Raw genomic sequence first — 20,882 nt, 5'->3', positions numbered from 1 at the left:
TCACATGTTTAATGATCCCACAAAACTCACTGAAACTGCCTGCCAGAATCAAACTTCATTGAATAATAGTTGCTACTGGAGTTCTACTGGCATACCAGATTTTACCAAGCAACAAGTTACCTAGACGCAGTATTTCCTTTTTATTTTAATTATTCCCAAGCAATAATAAGGGAAGTGTTTTATTCTGGGAGCACTGATTGTCAGCATTCTCAGTAAACCAGCCAATTTTCAGATTAATTATAATTCAGCTATTAAAAAAAAAAAATCTCCTTTCAACTGTGAATGCTTGTTAAAAATACTGCATTAATATCTTTTTCATATTAATATACTCTCCAAATTCCCAAATAAACTCTTTAGCTCTAAGTTAATCATTCAACCAAAAAGGGCCTGTAACTTGAATTCTTTTCAATGTCTTATTATAGGACTGTTTCCCCAATACAATAAGTATTTAACAAAAACAACACATTTCAAATGTTGGAAAACCTTGACCATATCTTCTTGACCACTACAATTTTACTATAGCATTTCTAACTGTATTATCTGTGGTAAATACAAAGTGTGTTCCTACAAACTATTATCAAGTTTGCATCTAGCCTAAAGAAACATATTAACCATCTGTTAAAAGCAGTCATATAAATGTATCTTGTCTCATGCATAACCCAATAACAGACAAAACCAGTCCAAGATCCTACTATTTCTATCTGACAATCCTATTATTTTACTAAATAACACTTCAAAATATTCTCCAAACATTGTCTGTCTTGATATCGCTTGTATTAAGCTACTTGACATCTCATCCAAATGATGTGGTTAAAAGAAAGCATACTCAGCATGTTCTGCAGAAGATGTTTACCTGGAACTTCTATTTTAAAGTTGTTTTTACAATTGTTCAGCTAATTTCAAAATAAATACACCACCTAGCAGTCAATTTTAAGTGCTTTGTACTTTTCAATCTCCCTTTAAAAACAAGATTATACATAAACTCTTACACCATTAGAAGTTAAACAGCTTCTAATTTCTCCTTCATTAAAACACGGAAGGAAAAAACATTATTTGGGGGTATATTCACCCAAACGAAGAACCACAAAAAACACAATCACTGTACAGCACTATACCAACTAGTAGGAAGAAAACTAACAATATACCAGCTGAAACCAGGACAACACCTGAACCACAGTCATATTCATTTGAGAACAGATGATCATCATTGAAACCTTAAGAACAGTTTAATCAAGCAATGCAAGTAAAAAAAAAAAAAAAAAACCAAACCATCCCAAAAAGCCACCACTTCATGTTGAATGCAAATACATCTTCAAATTATTTAAGAGACTATTGCTGATACAGTTCAAGTATTTCTTGCCTCTTACAGGTATTTGAGTGTTCTTTCTGTAGCCATTTTTTCATTAAATAATACTCATCTCTAATTTCATTTACTGGCTCATTTCTAGCTACAATGCTGACACCAATGTTATTCATTTCTTTTTCATCTGCAGAACGCAGACGGAAAGCAGTATTCTTATACCATTTTCTTTCAAAAAAAATGTACTAAGCTATTTCTCCAAACTGACTTCTCCAGCACATGTGGAGAAACATTTACATTAAACAAATAATTGCAAAAGTAGAAAAACAAATGGAAGATTTTCAACTGAATTTAACTTCTCATACCATCTAACCAACTATCAGAAGATGTTTTGTGTGGCTTTAACACAATACCAATGGAACCTACATGGAAGTATATTTGAACATCTAACTAGAACCGTTAGAAAGGAGAATAAGTTGAAGGATTAAGAGACATGATTGAAAGAAGATGGTTTACACCATCTGTCCTATTTACAACCTATATACTTTACAAAGAAAAGTCCCCTTGGGACTAAATTCTTTCGGTTTGGATTTATTGTAAGAAGAATGACAGAGCACCCGGGGAGATAATTAATGTTTTCTTCCAGTAGCTTTCCAGTGTTTGGGATTTAGCATTAAAAGAATGCAAGAACTCATTGATGTCTTGGCTGTTGCCAAGAGGACAAAGGGCTTCCTCAACTGTCCTGCTACAGGTGTGAGGTAACAGGACAGCACCTAGACTGACATCCAGGTTAATTGACAACGTATTCCATACCATGAATGTTATGCTCCATATATAAGTGGGACATTGCTGTGGATGGCCCTTGTTCAACGGCCACTGTCTGTGAGGGGTCCAGCTCCCGTGACTTTCCTACGCCCGCTGGGATCTTAGTGTTTTACTGGACTCGCTGTGCTCACGGCAGCCACCTTCTAGTGCTGGGAGCGCACGTTCCAGCAACCAAGTATTGCTCCGAACATTTATATACCTTTGCGTATTTTATTACAGTTGCATTATTATTCACTCCTCTACTATTGTTCTATTAAAACTGTTTCCATTTCAACCCATGAGTCTTTCCTCCTTTTTCCTTCCTTCTCCCCAGGGCAGGAAAGGCGAAAGAAAGTGGTGGTTTCCTGTTTAGCTGCATGCCCTGAGCTGAACGGTAACACATTCTTAGTCTATACTTAAATATCCTTGGCTTTTGACTTTTAAAAGCTAGTTCTGAAGTCAAAATAGCAAGCGTTGTCAAATTAATTAATAACCAATGCCATTATATCAGATTCATTAAAAAAATTACTTCTAAAAACAAAATTCTTTAGATGTTCTTACCTCTGTTACTTTGGGCTGCAGCCTTAAAACTTCAGGACTCATGCGTGGGATATCTATGTGGATCTAATTAGACAAAAAATACTGTAAGAGGAACCAACAGTACACTTTTTAAACAACACAACAGTTAAAACTACACTATGGTTTTACAGTATTAGTTACAATCCCATTGTATCGCTATTTTTAGAATAACATGAATTCACTGTATTTCAAAACATACAGCCAAATCTTTAAGACACTGTTAATTTATCAGTAAGGCAAAATAAAAAACATACACTTTGTTTTCACATTTTAGGATCCTTATATAACATTTTGATTGATTGCAAATTATAGTCATATTGGCAATACTCATTACCTCAGAGTAATTATGAGTAAATATATAATACTGCTTCTGTAAAGTCATATTCAGTTGACACTATCATGTAGACTTCCTGCTACTAAAGACCATGCTTGAAGCTGAAAGAAAGATCTCAGCTGCTTCTACCCTAAGGAAGGCTAAAGTAGGATTGCTTAGTCTATACATGGTGATACGAACTATTCATTTTAATACAAAACTTAAAGAAAAGTTATGTGCTTATCTGGGTGGGCAAGAAAGTTTGACGTGCCTATGTTTATTGCACATCAGACACAGTTTTGACTTCTTCAGCAGAAGTATGGAGCCTGTAAGAAACAGTAACTGCTATACTTTCCCTGTACCGTTCTCACTCCTTTGAAGGAGGGTCTGAGCAGGAGATGAAAGGCTTGAAAACCCTACTATTCCTAAACAGAAAACCATGGCAACACCAAATGGCAGCGCCACATGGCATGACTAAAGCCAATATTAAAAGAAATCCACTAATTTTGGATTTCAGACCAAAATATTTCATATTTTCACTTCTGGAATGTGGGAAAACAACTGACTGGAGAGCTATCTACCAAAGAAGATTAAGGAAATAGAGAAAAACTGTAGCAAACTTCAAAAACAATATATACAAGTTCTTTAGCAGATGTCCTGTTGTGGGAACAGCAGTTCCAGCTAACGGGCCTTGGACAGATTATACAGAAGTATGTTTTTTATGAGTGTAAGGAGTGATAGCCCAGGCCAGTAAGAATGGTATCTCAGGTCAGAAAACCACCACCATATGTACGATGTGTGAATGTTGGGCCTGGGCATGTGAATGAGTGGGTCGGAACGCCGCCCACAAGATACGTATGGGAACGTGACTGAAAACAGTCACAACATGAGCATGGCGAGTTTCGAATAACATTTTTTGAAAAAACTGTCTAATCTCTTGATCCAGCCCTGTACCTGTAAACATATAAATTGAGAACTGTTAATAAAAGAGGGCTCAGCTCTGCCTGGCTCTGCTCTCACTGCTAATAAGAACCCTGTGCATCTCTGTCTGAGTGACAGTGTGCGTCATTTCTAATAGCCGCACCCATAGGCAGAAGTCACTTCAAAAGGTGTTCTACCTGTCTATAGGTGTCTTGGTGATTTTCATCATTTCTGGAGTCATAGTATTGTTCAACAAATGCAAAATACTCTTTGCGTTTTCTTTTTAAAGTGCTTTCTCTTCGGTCCACATTTGCAGGAAGATAGCCCTGAAAAAAAAAAACACAATGAAATAAAAAGGATATTACTCTCTGCTTTACAAAAAGCACCACTGGCATTTGATTATATGTGACAGAAAACCTACTAAACTGACGTAGTGCCATGCACTACGTGGTGCCATGCAGTCCTACATGGATCTGAATAATTTTTTAGTAAATCAGTTTTCTAATCATTGCAACTGATACAAAAGTTCAGATACAAACACCTTACTAAAATCAGCTTTTTTTTTTTTGTTAAGAAAGTTTGAGGTTTTTCCACCTTTAAAAAGCAATTTCTCACAAGGAATTCTAAGATGATGTATTCCTTCTGAGAGAAAACCTCAAATAAGTTCAGATAAATGTAATTATACACAAGTTCATTAATTACTGCATTCCCATGTGGCCATTATTGAAGCCATTTTATTAGGTTTTTAAACAAAATGCATATTATCTCAGTTGCCTTCAAGTAGGAATCATATACATTAGCAAATACGTATAAATTATGGTTAAACTTGTAATACAATGGTGTGTTAATTCAAAAGCTTTAAAAATATTCTAGCTACTTTATTTCACTGTTTCCAATGAGAACAAATAATTTCGAGCTTTCATTTCATCTCAACAGGTTATTAAAAGTTTCATTACAGAAAAAGACTCAACAACAGCAGTGACTGCGATCTTAGATATAAGAACACTAACTATACATTTCTTTATTTGTTTCCCAAAAGCTATTTATGAATATTATCTTATTTTCCATATGGTATGGACACACTAAGGAAGTCCTGTGTCAGATATGCAGGACTGTACACTGCTGTATTAAGTACAAAGGGTATCTGAATGATTCTTCATTGAACTCATTCATATATCTGAAAATCCCCATCCCCCCTGGCATCTCAGTCTACTTTCCATTTTAAAAAAAAAGCAGCTCAGGTTATACTATTTCAGCATTTTATGGAAAGAAATAAAGATTTTTATGAAATGTTCAGTTTATATATAAGGTACATTTACTAGAAACAGCATTATTCAATTATCTGGCTACTGAAAAGGTTCCTGAACATTCAGAAATAGTGCATTTTTGTAAGCAGCTTGATTTCAAATAATTTACACCAATATCCCATAACACCACAAAAAAGAAAACTAGTTCATATTTTACATACACAGCAGTCCTGAAAAAATACTTTGTATAAGAATTATTCTAAAGGACATCCAAGACAGTACAAGAAAAATCTACTTATTGTATCACTCACTAGTCAAGTCAAATTAAAATATTTCTTGGCAATATTACAAAAGCTCTCCTTCCGCAATGACAGCTATCACAATTGTAATTAGTAAATTACTAATTGTAATTAGTAAAACAGAGAAATGAAATTTATGTCAGATTTAAGTTTCCTTAAAAAAAATCCTTATAACATCAAAAAATCCTGTACTAGAAGTGCAGCATATTTTTGCACTTACGCAATGCATCACAGCCACCCCAAGTAACTAACCCAAATTCTGTGCATTCAACTACAAAAACAGCTTCCTTATTCACTCCTAAACACTACAAGCAAAAATGTAAGGGGTAAACCTAATATGTTAAAATTGCTAATTACACAATGAAAGTAAACACTAAGTATACAGGTTTCACTACTCTCCCGCAACAATCCAACATCATATCCCATCTCTATAACTTGTTTTAATTAATTTTTATGGAAAAATAAGAAATACTCACCATACTAAAACATCAAGAGTTTTTTGAAAATATCTCTATATAAGAACAATTTAAAATGTTGTTCCCATATATTTTAATTTCTTAGTGTAAGATGACAACAGAATAAGTACAAACCATATTACATTCCAAATACACATACTTGCTTTGGCAAAACCATCTCTTTTAAGATGTACTGACTTGCATCTGGTTCCAGCTACTTTGAATTGCATCAGCTTAACTTTTGCCTCAAGACTCAGTGTGACATTTAATATCCTGTCCTACAGTTTTGCATTCAGTTAAATATTGAATTCTGCCTCACGTTTATTCTCAACAGTTGCAAGGTTTTTGTCTTTTTTTTTCCTGTAGGATATCTTAGTTCCATTAGAAAAGAATTCATTTGTGAGATCAAATGTGATTGTTTAAAGGATACCAATATTTTCTCAGCAAGTCTTTTTGCCATTATTCAGTTTCAACAACTGAAGTAATCTTTCAGTTGGACATGTCTTGTTTCCTGTTCACTTTATAAATCAGGTTCTTTTTAAAAGTTGGAAAGGTTTGAACATATCATCAGGAAATAAATTGGTGGAGACTTTAATCCATTTACTCATTAATTTCCTCCAAAGGCTTTTGCAATCATATCTTTAGTTCTGTTATTCAAGAGAAGTGAACCAGAAGAGTTCTGCTTGCTGTTTAGGTAAAGTATACCTATGGTTTTTGCTATATTTTAAAAATAAATCATTAATTTTTTAATGTACTGTTACCAGCAGACATACTGTTGTGGCTTTGGCTGTGATAAAGTTAATTTTCTTCACTGTAGCTGGTATAGTCCTGTGGTTCGGATTTGGTATGAGACCCATGTTGATAACAGGGATGTTTTAGTCACAGCTGAGCAGCGCTAACACAGGGTCAAGGCCTTTTCTGCTCCTCACACCACCCACCAGTGAATGGGCTGGGGGTGCACGACAAGCTGGAAGGAGACACAGCTGGGACAGGTGACCTCAGTGACCAAAGAGATATTCCACACCATATGATGTAATGATCAGCATGTAAAGCTGGGAGGAGACGGAGGAAGTGGGGGGACATTCTGAGTGGTAGCGTTTGTCTTCCCAAGTAACTATTACATGTGATAGAGCCCTGCTGTCATGGGGATGCTGAGCACCTGCCTGCCTGTGGGAGGGAGTGAATGAATTCCTTATTTGCTTTGCTTACGCACACAGTGTTTGCTTTACTTATTAAACTGTCTTTACCTCAACCCACAAGTTTTCTCATTTTTACCCTTCTGATTCTCTTCCCCATCTCACCGTGGGGATGAGCGAGCAGCTGCATGGGGCTCAGTTGCCAGCTGTATGCATCAAACACATGTTAAAATTAACCTTCTGACCACGTAATAAGTCTCAACTACTCAATTTTTTAAATAATATTTTAGAAATTCCAGCTTCACTGCTGATTTTACAAACAAGACAATCACCTTCCACCTCAGATACTACTAATTGTACTCAGTTCTCCAAATAAGTCAGTTTGGGCTTTTTAAGTAAGACTGCTGAACAATTCCAAAATACCCAGTGCCAGCTTAGCTTCGAACTGTGCTTTGGTTTCTTTGGGTTTCTCGTCTTTTTGGTTTTCCAACTGGTCTTTAACAAAAACAGTTTTGCTTTTAGACACTTATTTCCCCAATAGCTCCCAGCGGACCCTAAAGCACAAAAGATTATCACATTACTCCCTCTTGCCTGGGACATACATTAGCAGTAGGTAACATGTTTAAACAACTGATGTGCCTTAACAATTACCATTAGAAAAAAGCCTCAGTTTATGGCCACAAATACTCAAAGCACTTTTTCTTCCCCACTTCAGAAAGAAGATGAAACAAGCTGCTGCCTTACAGTATATAAAAGTATTGATTGCTAAATGACCCATCTTTGGGTTTCCAAAACATGCTGAGGACCACTTGTGGATAAAAAAAATCAGAATTACATAAGAAAAGCTAGAAACTTTCAAAATATTGCTATTTGGTAACAGAAGAAAAAAAAGAAAGCCACACACTTTCGAAAGTCTCTCATCAAAACACAAGAAAAAAAATCCACTTAATTCTTAAAGTAAAAGCAAAATAACCTGAAGATGGTTTCTTTGCAGAGGAACGGCAAGACAGGGAAAGATAAGAATTAAACTGGAATGGATCCTGATCTGGAGCGGTTAAAATAACAGAGTAAGGGAACTCTACACTTAAGAACGTCTCTAGACTGGGAACCTCCGAAAAACTAAACTAATGTCAACTTAGGGAATGAAGTTGAAGCTCATGTAAAGTGCACCCTCTTACTTGAAAGTAGGGAAGTGAACTGCAGTTAACTTTTGCATCATTCCAATTCTCTTAACCTTAGTTTTAGTCCTCTGATTCAGAACTTAACCCATCCTTATGCTATTGCTTACTGTGTTTCAAAGTCAATTTTGAGTTTGCCATACTTTTTTTACTTTAAGTGTTTTAAAACAGGCATCCTAAACTTCAAGAGGAAAAAAAAAAAAAAAAAAAAGAAATGTTCTTTTCATTACCAAAATCTGAGACAACTTTGGAAAAAAAACTAAAATAAATTGTACACTGCATGTGTAATTTCAGTTACAGTAAGATATTTAGAAGCTGCATCTGCATTTAGCATTAGAAGTAACTAAGCTGCAAATTTAGTAGAACTCATCAGCAAGAGAGACTCTTTCAGTCACTGGAAATCAGTCTCAATCTGAAGTAAATACTTCACATTCCCTGCTGAATTATTCTATAAAAAGCAAAGCTATTTAAGTCTACTCTCTGAAAAATTCAATAGTGTTAAACTGTTGTGTGTATAACTCAGAATTTTAAACAGTTCTTAAATGCATGAAGATTTGCTGATAAAGTGTCTTTCACAGCCTCTGGAGAGTAGATAGCATGAGATTTTTGCTTCTTTTTAATACAAACATCTTCACAAGTTTTTCTCCGAACCACAGGCAGACAAACAACAGCTAAAATGCACAACCATTTGCATCACAAGTATTATAGTTGAAAAGATTGACATTAAAAAAAATATTCCTATGAGGAATACATTTTATTTTTGCAGACATACCTTTTTAAATTTAGTGTAAACACCAAGATTTTAAAAATCCAGTTCTGTAATATCAAACCCAGTGAAACCCATATTCCTGCAAGCCTGTCTCTGCTGCCTGACTGAAACATGTCCATGTGCTGTTCCATGATATCTCAGTCAACCTACTCCCATGCTACTGCTGCTGCAAAATCCTCTGACCACCAGGCAAAGTTCAGAAAGCTCAGGCAGCCAAAAACTCACACTACAAAAAGAAAAAGTGATTAGCTTTGTAACGAGCTTGTATCCTTGAAGTGACTCACTGGTCTGACATCAGGAGAGCCAATGCCACAAGGTAACTCACCACAATGGTTCACATTTGTTCGTCTTTAACCATTACAGAAAAAAAATGGTCAAAAAACCCCTGAGATACTATCACAGCTTTTCCTCAGTACAGTCTTAATCCCTTCTTGTAGTTGCTGTAATGTGAAGTCAGAATGAAGCCTTTCATAGGACACCAAGAGGCTGCACTTCCTCTACTGTGTGCCTATTTTCCAGAAAACTGTAAGAACGTACTTGTCTTTGAACTCTCCACCATTCCATCAAAATTGGTTGAAAGAGGGCACTGTTATCACATAAGCCTTTCTTTCATAGAAAGCCAGGCTGAAGAATAAAGATATACAGCTGACATGATTTACTACTACTTCTTATTCTCCTCCTTTCAGTTTGACAAATTAATCTTGAAATTGAAGGAAAAAAAAAAAACACACCACCAAACTTTCATTACAATTCAGCAACAAGACACAATGTTTTCAAGTATAACTGATGGATTAGAACTCAAACAAAATTATTTGCAATGCCTGAAAAAACTTACTACTAAATACAAAGGAAGAAGAAAAAAAGTACAACTTACTGAAAGAAGCTTCCATGCAATTGGACGAACCCGTTTGGGAATGCCAGACCAACTCAATTTCCGTAATTCTTCTGTTAAAAGAGAAGTATTTTGTGAGAACTAAGGAAACTACTATCAACCAGTATACACAGATATATTCAAATTAGCACACAGATGTTTACAATAATGATGTCTTCTTGTAAACTCCAATGGAATCAGAATTGCATGGCAATCCTACCAAATTAATAAAATACTGGATAATCACTATTCATTCGTATACATATGATAATACCTACTGAGTGCAACAAGGTAACTACTTTTTAGTATACATGCCTTGTATTAACATGCAAGAGATGCTCAGACAATGTAAAATACGCTTACACAGCTCTTAATTAAAAATGAGTTACAAAAACAGAAGGATATTTTATGTTTAAATCCAGTTTAATCCCCTTTTTCTCTTCATTGCTACAGAATTTTTCTCTTACTTGGCAATTCACTACTGAAATATATTATTCTTCCAGGGCTCTTTGAGATACATATGAATGGTACACAATATACAAAGTCTGGAAAAGCAGTTGTAATATACTAGAGTTTAAGCAAAATATCAGCAGCATAAGCACATGCTTTCAAAAAAACATTCAGAAGCTCACAGTACTTGTGCACACTAAAGGAGCATGGGTGGGAGAAGCACAAAAGCATGCTTATACACAACTCCAAAGAATTTGGTGATATCCCAATAAATTCCTCCCTTATTCATCATCTTGAGGAGTTGATAACTACTGGAAGAATACAGGATGACCAAAAGATCGGTAATGTTCAAAAAATACAATACTACTAGAGACCAGTGTGAAGTCTCAAAGAAGCAACGAAAACAGAACTTGTGCAGACTAAAAACACTGAATAAGAAAGGGGATGAAGTTTCAATTGAACTACATATCAGGCTGGCACAACAGATACGCTTCATCATGAGTACATTGTCACAGCAAACATGAAGGATTCAACAGGAAAGAGATGTAATAAGCAATTGAAATTATCCAATATTAAATGACTCCTGAATTTCATTGACACTAAATAGAAAATGGCACCCAGGACTGTCCACTCATAATTAAAACCCAGGCTTGGACACAGAGATGCATTAAGTGCAACAGCAGAGAGACCAGCTACTGATACACCAAAGACAGAAAACAAAAAGTAGTTGTAAAGCCAAAGAGCTACGGGATGTCATGAACACTGGAAAAAAGACACTAATGGATTCTAAAAAAGCAACAAGAATATCTGTGACAAACACCACATGCAAACAGCTGTGCCATGACACAGTGCAAGGCTGAGGTACAGAACACAGCTGGACAGAAACAGGCTTCACTAAGGAGTTTCAAAGAAGAGCAGATGGTGAAGTGAAAACCAAGAAATAAGATATATATATATATATATATATATATATATATATATATTTACATCAAGAAAAGATTAATAAGTCTCCTACTTCAAAACAGAACAAAAGTCTGAGTACATTACTATTTATAATGGGATTTTGCCTCTTGAAAATTGGTTCTCTAGAGTAATAGCTTTGAGGATCTAGTTTTTCGTGATGGAGAGAGAGAGATGGTGGGCAACAGAATGAAGGACATAGAAATTATGTTATACTGGCACTAAATGATCATCTATAAAAGATCTGGATATTTGGCCTTAGACATTTATCGAAGGACCTTGAGTTAAAACAAAATCATTGCATTCCAAAGAACAGAAACAGACAGCTTCATAATACATGTCTGAGATCAAGAACACTGTTGCAACTAAAAGGTAAATTTATAAATTCATATGTCAGCAATTTTCCCAAAGCAAGCAGAAGATGGATCCATTAATCTGATTTACAAGCAATTACCATTTTCTAGTATACAAAAGTAGACAAGATACAATTCTAATATTAGAACTAGATTCTAATATTACAACTATATGCAAATTTGGTATTTCCAAAATGTTTACCCAGGCACTGTTGTTCTTGTAACGCAGCACCTACCTAGGCAGCCCCCGTGCTCTACCCCATGCAAGGGCACTGCCCGGAATTTCTCACACAACTCTCCCCTCACTACTCATGAAATCCAAGCATCGCATCGGGCGCTGGCTATAATGTCTGGCAGCTCCTCACGCTGTTGTTCGGTACGTTCAGCGATTTCTCACGTCGCCTCTAGTAGCCCTCCACACCCCAGGGAGTTCGCTCAGCTTCCCAGCAGGGCAGTCAGCAGCTTAGATTTTTGCCTGCAGCCCTGACACATCTGCAACAAGCTCCAATTCCACCCATGATTCGATGTCAAGTAAATCCCCAAGCTAGCAAGCACTCTATCAGAAGGATATCACTGGTTATATTCTTCTAAAAGCCAAAAAGGCAGTAATCTGTCAGAACAAGTAAAGGCAAAGTAAGCATATAATATGAACACCACCAGAAAAAAATGGTATTTTGTATAGTTTATTCATTTTTTTTAAATAAGAGAGAACATCTGGCTTAACTAAACTCATCTACAAATTATATATGTATTTCTCCACCACCCCAGCTCCAGTGTTGGATTAATAACACCAAAGGCCTCAAGTCTTCAAAGGCAGTGTGCACCATACCACTAGTCCTTCTGTAGCATTTACGAACAAGTCTGGTTTACTAGGTGTGATCTACTTGTGTCACTGGTCATCCAGTTGAAAGGAAACATCTTGTGCATTAGTTTATTACTTCCCTACACAATCATTTTGCTAAAGCTTCACATTTTGGCTACTGTTACACAAAAACACACCATTTAAATCTATGTAATAAGCATAGTATATGCAGAAAACAGAAAATAAGTTACAACTCAAACTACTTTTTTTACTTTCAAGTAACATCAACGGCTCATTCTCAACTCTGGAACCCAGCAAACCCTACAAAACAACTCATGTAAACAAAAAAGACACAAAAACACACACCCATGCAAAAAACAGGAAAAGATGCAAATTTGTTGTCAGAATCTGAAATGAGAAGCATACAATTAAATCAGTGACAAATCATACAGGACAAGATTTCCACTTACTCTGAAGTAACTCATTTAAGGCCAAAGACAGGAACCATCAAATTGGAATATACCTTATTCTAGTAAAGCTTCCTATCCTGTGATAAGCTGAGCTTTCCTTCTACATTCAGGACCAGGCAGTTTTGACTAATAAAACTTCAATTATGACACTATTTCAAATGAAAACTCTACTTGGAGGACTTACTGAACTAAGGAATCATTATTTGAAAATTAAAGAAATTGAAGGAATAATGTTTTACTTCAGGAAGTTTCAAGAGAAATCAGTTTTCATTTCTGACACTATTCTCCAACTAACAGAAATTTCCTTTAATTAGGGATAGCTTCAGCTGTCCTGTAATTCCAAACAATAACATAATACCTTACAAGACTGGGTTTCAAAGAACTGCTCTTTTTGGGAAAAAAAAAAATCTCAGCACTGGACATGGAAATGGAAATGTACACCAAGGACAAAACATCTTTGTTTTACAACATAATACTTATTTGAAACAGATCCATTGACTAATTCTCCGTAATGCAGGATTTGGGCATGAATACCTCCCTACATTATTGAATAGTGAACACAAACTAAATAATGAATTATGTTCCTCTGCCAGAGTCTTATCTCTGTGTGTTCTTTTTACACGTGGATTGTCTGCTGGATTGGCCTACAGAACCTTTGGCAATGCTCCTTCTCCCAGGACATTTGATAATAAAAACTTAACACTAGTTTTTATACTTCTGCAAGTTGTTTCTCAAACTGTCTTTTAGAAGTGCTTCTATGCATTTAGCCCAAAAGGATTTATATTCTGTTCTACTCTCCTTATTTGACACAGAACTTGACCTTTTAGATTGTATTTAATAACCTCCTATTGTATTTAATAACCTCCTCTGTCATGTCATAAAGGATCCTTCTGAACTTTCTCAAGGCTTTTGTTTCTGTTTTTGCTTTCAGAAGTGCTACATATGTTCATATTGTACAGTACCTTGTAAGAGAAAACCCATTTAAAGCTGAATTTTGTCCACGTAACACATGAAAAAAAGACTTTTTTTAAAAAAAGGTTCATATTGGGCCAATATGAAACACACAGCATGCTCAAGGGAGCAAGCGGGTAGACATGAATTCGTTGAGAACACAGAAGAGCTGCAAAAACATATGAAATGCCTGCCAGAGGTCAGAAACTTGACTTAAGAGCAAATAAATCCACAAAGATGTCACGTAAAGAAAAAACCTGTTAAGATTACACCTCTAAAAACAGCATCTTTCCAAGAAACAGAAGCAAATGAGACACTTGACAAAACATTGTTAGAAAATAGGTATGGCATGCTGCTCTTATAAACAGCCTTGCCATGATTTAAAAAAAAAAATAAATAAATAAATAAAAAAAAATCAGGAGAATGTCAGCTCACACATCTGATACAGAACCCTTTCTGGCATCCAAGAAAGAATTCCTCATGTTTATCTGTACATATCCGAGTATCTGGCCTTAAAAGTCGTCACCAGCCTCACATGCTTCCTGAAACCCACATAAGCTCCAAAGCTGGAACCCATCTCACAGCTTCAAAGAGACTGGATAGTTCTCATCTACATCCACAGATGCTGCATCTTCAAAAAGAGGCAGCAGAGAGGGGCTGGAAAAAGCAATGCTACTTTTCCAACTTCTGTCAGCTTATATATGCGTAACCTGTCATGTCTTCAACCTGTCCACCAGCAGAAGTTTTCGTTTCCTTCCTTTCCTGAAAGTTTTTTGTCTTCCCCCCAACATGTACAACTATTTCAACACATTCACAAAACAAAAGGTGAATGCCAACTAATGGCAAGAGATGCCAAAAGCAACTTGCTAAGAAGAAGCAGGTAGACTGAAAGGCAGCTGATGCAGCTGAAGCTGTGTGCATGCCAAAATACCCCAGCTGTTTGACTCTTATTGCTTGCCCTTGCAGTTTGAGTTCTTTATTCTATTTTGGTATAAAGTTTCATGTAATATCCAAAAGAAGGGAAACCATATACTGCATATTATAGTATTTAGTATAAACCTAACGTCTATTACTTGCTGTTAACACACAATGTACAAGCCTCTCTGACGCATTTCCAACAAGTGAAAGTATTACAAGCACCTTTCTCTCATCAGTAACACCAGAGCACTTTACTCTTACTCTAGGTCATCTTTAGTAAAGAATATCAATAGAATAAAAAAGAACCATTAAAGATTTGTATATACAACATCACAGTATCACAGTATGTTTGGGATTGGAAGGGACCTCAAAAGATCATCTAGTCCAATCCCCCTGCTGGAGCAGGAACACCTAGGTGAGGTTGCACAGGAACATGTCCAGGCGGGTTTTGAATGTCTCCAGAGAAGGAGACTCCACAACCCCCCTGGGCAGCCTGTTCCAGTGTCTGTCACCCTCACTGAGAAGAAGTTTTTTCCTCAAATTTAAGTGGAACCTCTTGTGTTCCAGTTTGATCCCATTACGCCTTGTCCTATCATTGTTTGCCACCGAGAAGAGCCTGGCTCCATCCTCATGGCACTCACCCTTTATATATTTATAAATATTAATAAGGTCACCCCCCAGTCTCCTCTTCTCCAAGCTAAAGAGACCCAGCTCCCTCAGCCTTTCTTCATAAGGGAGATGCTCCACTCCCTTAATCATCTTTGTTGCTCTGTGCTGGACCCTCTCCAGCAGTTCCCTGTCCTTCTGGAACTGAGGGGCCCAGAACTGGACACAATATTTCAGGTGTGGTCTCACCAGGGCAGAGTAGAGGGAAAGGAGATCCTCTCTCAATCTACTAACCACTCCCCTTCTAATACACCCAAGGATGCCATTGGCTTTCCTGGCCACAAGGGCACAGTGCTTGCTCATGGTCATCCTGTTGTCCACCAGGTCAACATCAACTGAAGAAAAGTTATCCAATGGTCTAGGTGCAGGTTATAGTTTTTTGACTCATCTATTTTTATTAATAATTAAGGCAAAGGATGAATACAAAATCCAATTTACTTGATATTACTTCTTTGAGGGGAACATTCCTAGAGCACCTACCAAATGCAACTATCATTGGGAAAATAGAAGAATTTTTGTTAACTACTGATTTCCTCTACATTGATTATTACAAATGCTTACACAGCAATAGGAATGGCTAATATTTTATATTCAAAAAAGGCTGAATGTTAGTTTTTATTCCAAATAAATGCTCACCTGAAGTTCACAGCTTTGCTCTCCCTTGTTGTCATTCACAACACTGTCTTGGCCAATACCCCTTGATAACAATTCTGAAGAAAAGACTTTTATTATTGAAGTGCTGGGGACTTTCTTGGGGGGAAGGTGTGGGATTTTTGTTTTTATTTTGAAACTTGTTTGCTTCGCGTTTTGTTTTTTGTTGGTGTTTGGTTTTGTTTGTTTTGGGAGGGGGGCTTGGGAAGGGGTGTTTGTTTTGTTTTTGTTTCTTTTAATATTCACCTGTAATGCTGTGGACATCTTGTTTCCCCCCAATTAGTCCTTGGCTACCACAGTGTTCTTGATTTTGTTTTTAATAAAGCCAAAGAGGAAAGAATGAAATTAAGGGTAACTAAAGAGCTAAGGCTAGCACATTTCTGCTGTGCAGGGTACAAATAGGCTCCAACCACACAGTAAGTTTATTAATTTTTACTGCATAGAATGTAATAGTACATAAGTACAGGTATGAAGACTTCAAACTTAGAAACCTGTTTGACTACATGTGTCTACCCCATAGTTTGCAACACTTTAAATCAAGACATCAGAAGAAACCCATCCTCAAAGACTTTGAGAATACCAAGGAAATGTATTTGCACTTATATTTGAAACTTGTCCTCTATTTAATACCTAATTAACCATCAAACCATTTGTCATTGGTTGAAATGTTACATTTTCCCTAGTCAAAGCATAATTTCAATTTATTGTCATTATACTAACTCTTTCCCCTTGTGGATTTCCCAAGGAATTAATGTCCTAGTTAATCTGGAAAAACATGCTCCCCAGCACAGGATTTCTACAAAGGAGTTTTAATGCCACCTACAAATCAGATGCACATTTTCAATCCAGACAGTACTTCAAAAATATCCTTGCTTCAACATAATTAACTTTTTCTTAAGATTCCAGAACAATTATTTTGAATATGAGCAGTTGTAAAACATTCTTATCACAGACATGATCACTTGCTGAAATGCAAACACAGAATTAAATTTAACCTACTGATTCAGAACTCAAATTAGCCAGATCCAAGAACAGTATCTGTAAAAACTTGCCTATAAACCCTGTCCCAGATTGAAAGGACACTTTCTAAAGTAACACTTTGAACCCCAATTGCTACTCTGTCATTCAGTTGTCTCACTATTTTACATAATTCTGTAATCAAAAAGTATCAAAATATTTATCAATTCTCATAGATTTTAGATCACAAATTTCTCCATTTGATAGCACTAGCCACCTGTCACTTCTGCTTGGCAGACAGTGTTTATTTTTGCATTTACTGTTGGGTTAGGATAATATTATGAAGGGATAATGTGGTATGCAAATGCTTCAAAATAATATATTTAATTTTGGAAAAATCTGTTTTATCTGGTTTACTACAATACATGGTTATACGTTTCTTCTCTCTGAAGAAGTTTAAAGCTATTTCTAAAAGAAATCTTAGTATAGTATCCTTTTACTGCAGTAGATTTAAAGATTCTTCATATTCCATAAATATTTCATGGGGCTTTCTACAAAGAAAACATGCCATTAACTTACCAGCTTTCTAACCCCATGAGCTATTACCCATTACACCTAAAACACATGAGGGGAAACAACTGAGTCTACAAGTATTTTTCTTGCAACTACAAGCTCATCATTCTATCAGTTACAAATAAATAAAAAATAAGTCAAGAAATATTAAAGGAGTTCAAAACTTCTCTATATGCATTATTCATTTTTAATACAGCTGTTATTTCATTGAGATTACTATAAACGGCTACACGAAGTGATGGGCCGCATGAACAACTCCACGATAGATATGATAAACTAGATTTACGCGGTTTATGTTCCTATAACAAATTCCTTGGATAATTTAACTATATAAAGCTGGAAAACTCTTTCAAGAGCATAGATTCATAGAACTGCAGCTCCCCCAACAGCACATTACAATGCAGGCAGTACATATAGAAAATCACTTTAATACAGAGCTTGATATTACTATGGCAACCACAGCAACTGGTTTCCAAAATGAATAATAGCTCTGTTAGGCACTTCATCAATTTTTTTTTTTTTCAAGCAAACACTGCCCTTAATCTTCTCAATGGAACAAAGAGTTATTTGGAATGCATGCAGAAAACAGAAAAAGTCCAATCCAATGTTGTAAACACAGGGTAAGACCCTTTTGAGGACCTTTGCTAGAAAAGAGCAGGAAGTTCACCTTGTCCACTACTCACACAGAAAGCTGGAGAAGCACAAGTAGATGAGGTGGGTGTTGGAAGGTGTAAGAAAGCAAGTCAACAGAAGATTAGGAAAACTAAGGCAAAAAGGAAGATTAATAAAACCACTAAGAAAGAATTGCAATAAGTGAAGTTACCAATGTAAATTAGGAAAGTAAGTAATGGAGAACACGTATGCCAGCAGAAGATTTTAAATGGTATTATAGTTTTTCACAGTTCTCCAGCAACAGTCACTCCTGTGCACCATCAACTGTTTTTATTTTTACCTTAAAGCTATTGAAACAGCCTCTAACAAACTTTCCAAGAAGAACCAAGGTATCTCTATACAGAAATAGAGTAAATAGGAAGTAACATAGTACCAATTAAAGGACACAATTTTCCCCATCTATTTAGAAATAACAGACGGTATTTATTTCTCCTGTTTAGGGAGAGGATGGAATTTTGCAGTCTGTTGACCAATTTTTAAGCCAACAGTCAAATAATTATTTACTTTTGGACAATATCAGCTGTGCTGCATCTTGTCATACCTTTTTAAAGGAAAAAAAAAAAACACATGCATTTGAAACAAATAAGCACAGCAAAAATTTACTTAAAGCTCAATATTATTAAGAAAAGACTCCTACAAAACATACTAAATAAACAGACTTCAAAAAACACTATTGCAATATCTACATTCAAAAATGCAATATGACATTGGTCCTTCAATGTGTAACTGTAGTACAAGAAACGCACAACTAAAATCATGAGGATTAATAAATACACGCCTAGATTACCCAGAAACAAAATTCATGCAGTTATTCACAAGAGCTACCACTAGAGAGCTTGCCCTATTAAAAAAAAAAAAAATAATAATAAAAAAAAACACACACACACAAACAACACTACCAAACCAAACACACAGCACTACCACACAGTAAATCTACCTACAATGCATGTTGATTTAGCACATAAGTAAAGCAAATATTTCCTTTCTTTTTATAGTTTTCCTCAATAACTTTGGCTTAGGAGGAAAGCTGCTGATAAACTCCATGATAAGATACAGAATAAAGAGGATCCTGATCTGGCAAAGAATTTCACATGGAATGCATGTAAACAGCTACAGTTCTGCTCTTGGATCATTTCCTCCATATGCAAAGTTGAGCTTGGGAAAAATAACATTTAAAAAAAGTCAAAAATCAGGCAATCTTGCAAAGTGAGTGAATTGAATTGGTCATCCAAAATAGTTTACAGATTGCCATTCAATTACTGAATTTGGATCTTTCTGTTCATATTAACACAGATAATTCTTTGCCACTTTTAAGCATCTACACTTCAGTGTTTCCTGCCTCCAAGGAGAGTTAATGTCTGCCAAGCAACTCAGTGAAAAGGCTACTGAGACTGGAGTGCATTCCTCCTAAATGTTTCAAGGATTTGAAAGAGACAGAACAAAGCTGAATTTCAGTTTGTCATCAAGCACTTCGGGAGGTGGAGAAGCTGAACATAACTCACAGTTCACAAAAAATGAAAAACTGCAGGTTGTACAATGCAAATCCCTTTTGCTTTCATTTTAGTTGTCAGAATTAAGCAGGAACAAACACTTGTTTGTGAAAGAACCTCATCTATGTCTGACCAGAATATTTCCACCACAATCATCGGAGTAAAGACTCACAATTATAACAGTAAGGGCTACATGTTTTTAAACATTCAAAATAAGATTTAAAAATTTTTCCCTAATTTCCCCAAAATCCCATGAAAGGCTAGCCCATAACTTCTAACCCAAGGTTTTCTTGGTTAACTGTGAACATGCATTACACCTCCAAATGTCCACTGTTGCTAAAATACACACAAGTGCCTATCTAACCAATAATCAGTATCAGGAAGGCAGCACAGCACAAACAGACACAGCAAAATATAGAATCATAGAATCATTTCGGTTGGAAGAGACCCTCAGTATCATGAAGTCCAACCATAACCAAACTCCAGCACTAAAACATATCCCTAAGAACCTCATCTAAATGCCTTTTAAACACCTCCAGGGATGGCGACTCCACCACTTCCCTGGGCAGCATGACAACCCTTTCTGTGAAGAATTTTTTCCTAATATTCAATCTAAATCTCCCCGGTGTAACTTGAGGCCATTTCATCTCATGCTATCACTTGCTAAAAGTGCTCCACTATTATTATCTTCCCAGGCAATAACTACTTTATGTATATTTTTACATACACCTTCCAGTTCTGGACTTCCTTCTAAATATAAAAGCAAGACTTTGGAAGTACATTTTCACAGAAAACACTTCTCATATATAAGCTCTCTTCCATGTACTTCTCAAACTTAAACAACTACAGTGGTTCTACAGTAGCATAACATAACTATTTTAACAGGCATTAGGCTTTCATATTGAAAAAGCAGTGCACATAATAAAAAAAAAATTATATGTAAGACTTGATTGCAATAAAAGTAATTTTTAAAGGAATTCTTCAGTTATATCTTGCAATCAGGAAAATTAATAACAATTCTGTCTTCTAGGCATTTTCTAAATCTGAACTTTCAAGTTACAATTTCAAAGGATGCTTCTTTAGAGCTATGTTTGAAG

The 20,882-nt window shown here is 35.9% G+C and overlaps 1 protein-coding gene across 2 annotated transcripts in view; it reads right to left on the bottom strand.

Moving 5' to 3' along the window:
• The window catches only part of TBC1D22A (TBC1 domain family member 22A), a 165,135-nt gene that overhangs the window by 129,897 nt on the left and 14,356 nt on the right, over window positions 1-20,882 (bottom strand). For both annotated transcript variants that reach the window (XM_082076234.1, XM_082076235.1), the window contains exons 5-7: window positions 9,876-9,946; window positions 4,115-4,243; window positions 2,666-2,728 (exon numbers count right to left, since the gene is read on the bottom strand). In XM_082076234.1, coding sequence (XP_081932360.1) covers window positions 2,666-2,728; window positions 4,115-4,243; window positions 9,876-9,946 — 263 coding nt within the window. The remainder of the gene's footprint in view (window positions 1-2,665; window positions 2,729-4,114; window positions 4,244-9,875; window positions 9,947-20,882) is intronic.

This window comes from Streptopelia decaocto (assembly GCF_964273445.1).
Source record: "Streptopelia decaocto genome assembly, chromosome: 1".
Classification (NCBI taxonomy): Eukaryota; Metazoa; Chordata; class Aves; order Columbiformes; family Columbidae; genus Streptopelia; species Streptopelia decaocto.
Note: the sequence above shows the minus strand (reverse complement) of the source record. Positions and strands in the feature narration are given on the sequence as shown.